General features: G+C 44.0%; 1 protein-coding gene across 1 annotated transcript; it reads right to left on the bottom strand.

Moving 5' to 3' along the window:
- Positions 1 to 543: 543 nt before the first annotated feature.
- On the bottom strand, positions 544 to 1,026 carry LOC122500462 (putative protein TPRXL). The gene has a single exon (XM_043609402.1). The coding sequence runs from the start codon at positions 1,024 to 1,026 to the stop codon at positions 544 to 546; it is 483 nt and encodes a 160-aa protein (XP_043465337.1).
- Positions 1,027 to 6,997: the final 5,971 nt, after the last annotated feature.

The raw sequence follows: 6,997 nt of genomic DNA, 5'->3' as shown, positions 1-6,997 counted from the left end.
ACAGAAAAATATATCGAATAACAGTAACTTCGTAGGCTTTTACACATGTAATAAACACGCTAATATTCATATCTTCGCTACACGTTGATAATTTTTTTCAATTTTTTTTTTAATAAACTTATTTTAAGTACTTGATAGTTTAAAACAATTATGATTTAATATTTCTTTCAATTTATCTATTTTTGTAATTAAATAATACAATCTTTTAAACGATTAATAGATTCTTTTTAAAATAAAACATATTTCTTGTAACATAGTACAATGAAATTTCTTTTTTAATAAATTTAAAAAAAAACGAAAAAATGAAAAGAAAAAATAAATTATAATTGTTTTAAACTGTCAAGAACTTGAAATATGTTTATTAAAAAAATAATGACCAAACGTGGCGTTTTTTTAAACAGAAAAATATTTCGACTAACATAGAAATATGTCATTTTTATTTAAGAAAACAAAACTAAAATATAAAAAAAAATTTTAAAATAAAATAAAAATGGCAATCTAAATGAATTCATGAGTAAAAAAAACCTGTACATGACGACATCCTCATTCTTTTTTTCCTTTTTTATCCTCCTTGTCCTTATCACTTCCAGCCGTTTTTCTTTTCCCTGTTATCGGTTTTACTTTTGTGGATACTCGTACGCAAGGATACAAATTTAACTGTGAATTATTTGGCACTTCCACGGATGATGACGAAGCTGTCGGATTTGACACTTGCGCGGCCGTTGACAAACTCGAAGGATTTGGCACTTCCGCGGATGTTGACGAACCTGTCGGATTTGACACTTCTGCAGCCGTTGCCAAACTCGAAGGAATCGGTACCTTCACAGACGAACCGGAAGAGCTTGACGAACTAGACGAACTAGACGAACTTGACGAACTAGAACTTGATGATTTTCGTGATGGTCTATTTTCCATTTTTGGAGTAGGAATATACTGAATGTCCTCAACTTTGTTGTTGTATTCTGTAGGAGGAGTATATTTTTCTGTTTGTTCCCAACGGGTTGTTTTTGTCCTAGTGGAGTCCATTTTCTGATCCTATTAATTAATTTATTATTATTATTATTATTATTATTATTATAATTTATTATTATTTTTATTATTATTATTATTATTATTATTATTATTATTATTATTTTTTCTTTTTTGTAGTCGGAAGTGGAAAATCTGTGAATTCAGATACCTGAACAATGAATTTCAGGTTATGTGGGGATGACCGCTCCTGTTTTGGTCGACCCACTAAAAACCACTCCCGTCTTGTTTTGGGACATTTGATCCACATGCGGTACTACCGTCAGGCCTTGAACTTCGCAAGTGGTTGTCCCCTTGTCCTACTCCTTAGCGTGCTTTTAATCCGCCTATACAATATGGGAGCGTGGGTGGGAGGAAAAACTAGTTGCTTTCCTCCCCCCACGCTCCCACACCGATGAGCATTGGATTCCTCCGGTCAACCTCGTCTTCCGTCTCTATCTTTTTCCCCCATTATTCTAATAATGAAAGTTTCAATATGCCTCCAGGAGTCCACGTTTTGAACCATGGTAGACACCATGTTATCGACGTTGATTTCAAAGCCAACTGCCGTGAACATAGCCATTCTATCATGGTTCCAATGCCCGCAATGAAAGAGAGTATGCTCCGCGTCATCTACTGAAGCGTCACAGTAGGCGCATTTTGCTTCTCTCTTAATCTTGAACCTATGAAGGTTCTGTCGGAAACATCCGTGACCTGACAACACCTGGGTCAGGTAGTAGCCAACTTCACCGTGCTTTCTGTCGAGCCAAGTGGCTAGGTTGGGGATCAGGCGGTATGTCCACCTTCCTTTAGGATCCCCATCCCATCTCTCTTGCCATCTTTCAACGAGTCTACATCTCGCCTCTTTTCGGATAACCGCTTTGAGGAGATTTCTACTCTGTTGTTCTTGCGAGGAAGCTCGATGTTTATTGAGTTGGAAGACTTCCTGTCTTTCCCTCGCCAGTAAATCTACTGGCGGAAGGCTCGCAAGAACCAAAGCAGCGCTCGTTGAAACTGTTCTGTAGGCTGAAACTACTCTCCGCGCACAACCACCCTGCGCAGAGAGTAGCTCATCAGAGATGCCGCGGTTCTTTAGGGACTAAGCCCATGCAGGTGCAGCGTAAAGCTGCTTTGCCTGAACCACGGTCGCCACAAGTCGGCGTTTCCTTTCCCTGGGGCCACCGACATTGGGCATCATCCTAGATAGGTTTCCCATACAGTCGGCGGCATTCAGTGACGTGATCTTAGCATGTTGGTCGAACTTTAATTTTCGATCCAACGTCACTCCCAGGTACTTCAGACTGTTTCCCCAGGAGACAGTTTGTCCTATACGAATCTTCAGGACTGTAAAGGATCTCTTACCCGTCACGAGCAAAGCTTCTGTCTTCTCTATAGCCATTTGCAGACCGTTGAGATCTAACCAGAACTTCGCTCGTCTCAGACTGTCGTTGATCCTTATTTCCAGAATCTCAGGACTTTCCGCGCCACACACTATAATAACGTCGTCCGCAAAGCCAACCATTATCGTATCTTCAGGTAAATCCATTCTAAGGAAGTCATCGTACATGACGTTCCATATGAATGGACCTACCTTTGATCCTTGGGGAGCTCCGCATATCATTTCATGTTTGAGATGACATGCATCGCTCTTGTATTCAACCCATCTGCTGCTAAGATAGTTCTCTATCATTCGCAACAGATAGGTTGGTACCCCTTTACGACGCATCGCCTCGATGCAATTGTCCCACCTTGCGGAATTAAACGCATTACGTATGTCGATGGAGACAAGCGCGCAGAATCCTTTCTTCTTGTCCTCTTTGACTTTCTTTGCCTGGTTTACAACAGTGAGTATTGCATCGACTGTTGACCGGCCTTTCCGAAAGCCAAATTGATTCTCCGATAGGCTATTTTCGCCTATTAGGATTTCCTGAAGTCTCTGTAGAACCATTCCCTCTAGAAATTTTCCCATCGTATCCAATAAACAAATTGGTCTGAACGATGTGACCTTATCCAGAGGTTTATCGCCTTTCCTGAGAAGGACCAACTTCTGCGTTTTCCAGTCATCGAAGAACTCTCCGGCTTTCAAGCACGTATTAAAGACGTCAAGAAGCAACTGTGGATCCACTGCGACAACCTGTTTTAAGATTTCGCTCGGGATGCCATCATTGCCCGGCGCTTTGCCGTTTCTTAACGTCTTTGCCACTTTTTTTAATTCTTCAATCGTGAAGAGCTCCTCGTCTCGTACTACGCAGTGAGTATAGTCCTCTCTGGGGCTAGGTTCCACATAGGGAAACAGTGCCTTTATAATTTCTAGGACCCAAATCGGATCATCCAAACCAGGGGTTTTATGCCTTGTTATTAATTTCTTAGCGACAATCTTAAAGGCCAAACCCCACGGATCCTTCTCGGAATCTTCGATCAGGTCCTTCCAGCAACGGCGTTGGCTACTTTTCACGGCCTGCTTAAAAGTCCGCCTGGCTTTATGCCATGTTTCCCGCAGCTGGAGGTTTCCCTTAGAATGGGTAAACTTCCTCCTAGCTGCGTTGCAATCTCTCTTAAGACAGGCTAGTTCTTCATTCCACCAGTACATAGATCCCTTTCCAGTTTTTCTTTTCTGCCGGCGAGGCATAGAGTGATTGCAAGCTTGTACTTGCAAGTAAGAGATTGAGATTGAGATTGCTAAGCTCGCCTTGCCTCTCGCACTATACCCTTTAAAGAAGCCGGTTTCCTCACCCAGTTTAGTTCTCGAATAAATCGCGACTCTTCCAGGGATTCCACCAGCTTCTCCCTGTTTACCCTCCTGAGGTTCCAAGAGGGGCTCTTGCTACCATATTTAGGAGCGACGCGCCCTCTGGAATTCTCCTCGGAGACTAAAAACTCTATGTACTGGTGGTCACTCATTGTTTCCTCGTCCAGTACCCTCCATTCACTTGTTCTGCGGGCTAGTCGGGGAGACGCAATTGTTAAATCAAGAATAGATCCTGATACTCCCCTCCTAAACGTGAACTCCTTGCCCCGGTTCAAAACCACCAGGCCATTTGCGGAGATCATGTCAGTGACCAAGGTCCCCCTCCTGTCAAGACGAGTCTCTCCCCATTCCGGTGACTTACTATTGAAATTACCCGCAATGAGGACATCCCCGACGCAAGTCTTAAGACTTTCCTCAAGAGAGAGGATCTCGGTATCGAATTTTGCAAGGGGATCATTTGGGGAGAAGTAGCAGCTGTAAATTCGAACACCCGCAACCTCTACCCAAACGAAACCGTCACCTGTTTCCAAAAATTTCCCGATGGCAAGCCCGGGGTTGCATATCATTATGCCTGATCTCCTTGATGCATCCTGAAACCAGTTTGAGTATATATGCTTCTTATACTGCTCATTTATAAGCAGTACATCAGCTCCTCTCTCCCTGGCAGTCTGCATCAGGAGATCTTGAGCGACGCGTCCTCTGCCGAGGTTGACCTGGAGGAACCTTAACTCCTTGCCCTTAGCTTTCTGAGTTCCTCCTTATAAATTGGTCAGGACCCAGTTCCTGGATTGTGGTTGATCTCCTTCTCTCCTTTGTCCACACAAGTTAAACAAACAGGTTTGTTTTTACAATCCTTGTGGGAATGATCAGGAGAGCCACATTTCCAGCAAACCTTGCCTCGGTCCGGCTTCTGACAGGTTTTTGACAGATGCCCATAGCAAAGACACCTGAAGCATCTGTCCACCTCGATTCTAGGCCGGATCCTGCAATTAATCCAGCCGACCTTCACCCTGGCCGTCTTCAGTAGCGCATCCGCGTCTGCTTCCTGGAGTTGCACAATAGCAAGTTTTTCTCCACGGCTCAGGGGAATAAGTCGACAAGACATTTCCAAGTCGGTCCTGCCCAAAGTTTGTCGGACCGCCTGGGTTACCTCCTCAACACTCGTTGCCTCGTCTAGGTCTCTAATCTCTAGAGACTTTTTTGTCAAAATATGTGAGACGTCCGCCTTATCCTTAAGGGCGTCAGCCACTTTTCAACTAAAATTAGAGACCTCTTGATTTCTTCGAAGAACGACAAGCATCTCTTGCTTTCTAGACCTCTTGATTGACAGGATTTCTGTCCCAGTGTCAGCTGGATTGACGGACGCCTTCATATGAGCAAGGATTTTTTCGTAAGACTCATTACATGTCACCCTTATTCTAATTGCCTCCGTATTTCTCTTTTTTACTTTAGAAGTCGAATTCGTCATCTTCTCTTTCTGTGTCTCCTTTTCATTTTTTTTCTTTTTCTTCTTTTTGGAGACTTTTCTCCACTCTTTCTCAGCACTAACAGTCTGAGGCCCATTTGAGGAAGAACTTTTATCCTCCTTCAGGACTTCGTCAGACTGTTTTTTCTTCGGCACTCTGTCTTCCGGAGACGACGAAGCTTCTCTTTTCTGAGCTTGTGCCGAAGAAGTTTGTCCCTTTGATTTGGGTTTTGGCGTCTCTGGATTGCGATTTAGAGTATTTAACGCTCTTGCAGGACTAGCCATGCGGAATACTCCAGGCGTCTCCAATGTTTTTTGGAGCTTATCAGCTGACGCCTGAAGAGTTAAGCTTGAGCTTCTTACGGTTCCGAAAACTTCCTTAGCGATGTTTACTCTAACCTTGAGTTCATTTGGGGTGTTTTTTATGTACGCCCCTTCAATCGCTAGGATGGCCTTCTCCAAAGCTTCAGTCTGCTTCTTTTGTTCCGCTACCACTTCCATCAGCACTCTGCAAGGCGCTGCCCACGGGGGTGTGAAGGAACCTCTCCTTTGATGTGTAGCTCCTTTCTGTAACTGCACTTCGGCAGCAGGAGCTACAGCTATATGTTTATCTTTCTTTTTTGTGGAAGGAAACTCATACACTTCGGCTAAAACCTCAATTTCTTGAGGCGTCTCAACGCAGGTTTTAAGAGACACTATTTCTCCGGTTCCAATTTTCTCTTCACCTTCTTCAATAATCTCAATTATGTCCATATTTTCTACTTTATTATTCTCCATGTAATCATTTTACCAGCGCATCGTCTGTGGAGGGGCGGGTCGGTATAGTTGAGAACGGGTGTACCCTCGGACGTATCCTACCCCAGTTCCCTGAGGCCCAACCACCGCTTAGCCGGTCCCGGAATACACGGACGGACCGGACTCGCCCGGAGCAATATGGATTCCGACCTCCATATTCACCACAGACTCCCCTGATCAGGGTCCCGAAGGGGCTGGCTCCTGATTCCTTACCTCGGATGACACATCGGCAGAGCGAGCTCACATCAACCCCTACGCCCCGTCCACCGAAAACAAATGAACGAAGTTTCGGGGTACTCCCAGTGGTCCGAGGAAGGAAACAATCATATGGGTGTGATAAGTGTATTGTGAATATGTGTGAATAGATGTGTAAGTGATGTAATTGTGTGTAGCCAATATATATGTGTAGAGAAGTGTATGTGTAGAGTGTACTGTTTGGTTGCCCTTTGGTGGAAAGCCCCGCCACCACTGCAAGGTCCACCGAACATATCCAAAATGACACTCGAGTCTGGCAGCGGACAGGCATCCCGCCCCGGTGAACCAACGCCGTCAAGAATGGCAGTAATGTCTGGACTAAGGATATGCATCCAGACCCAGCACACCCATGCCATCAAAGACGGCAGCCGCGCCCGGAAGAGGATAATCATCCGCTTCTCCCAGAACATCAAAGACATCACTGATGCTCGGCAGTGGACAACCAGCGGCGGAGATTATTATTATTATTATTATTATTATTATTATTATTTTTTTTTTTTTGCTCAGGGAATTTTGGAAAATCTGCCTACAGATACCTTGGACTCCGCACTCCAAGGTTATGTGGGGTTGGTGTGATAAAACAAAAGGAAATAAAAAAAATTAAAAAATAAATATATAAAATAGTAAATTTAATAAACTGGCGACCTACTGCCAGCCCGACCCACTAAAACCCGTAACCCTTCTTCTGGAGCCCTTTACCCTCCCTCGGAACTGTCGTAAGACTT

Source organism: Leptopilina heterotoma, unplaced genomic scaffold, assembly GCF_015476425.1.
Source record: "Leptopilina heterotoma isolate Lh14 unplaced genomic scaffold, ASM1547642v1 Lhet_186, whole genome shotgun sequence".
Lineage (NCBI taxonomy): Eukaryota > Metazoa > Arthropoda > Insecta > Hymenoptera > Figitidae > Leptopilina > Leptopilina heterotoma.
Note: the sequence above shows the minus strand (reverse complement) of the source record. Positions and strands in the feature narration are given on the sequence as shown.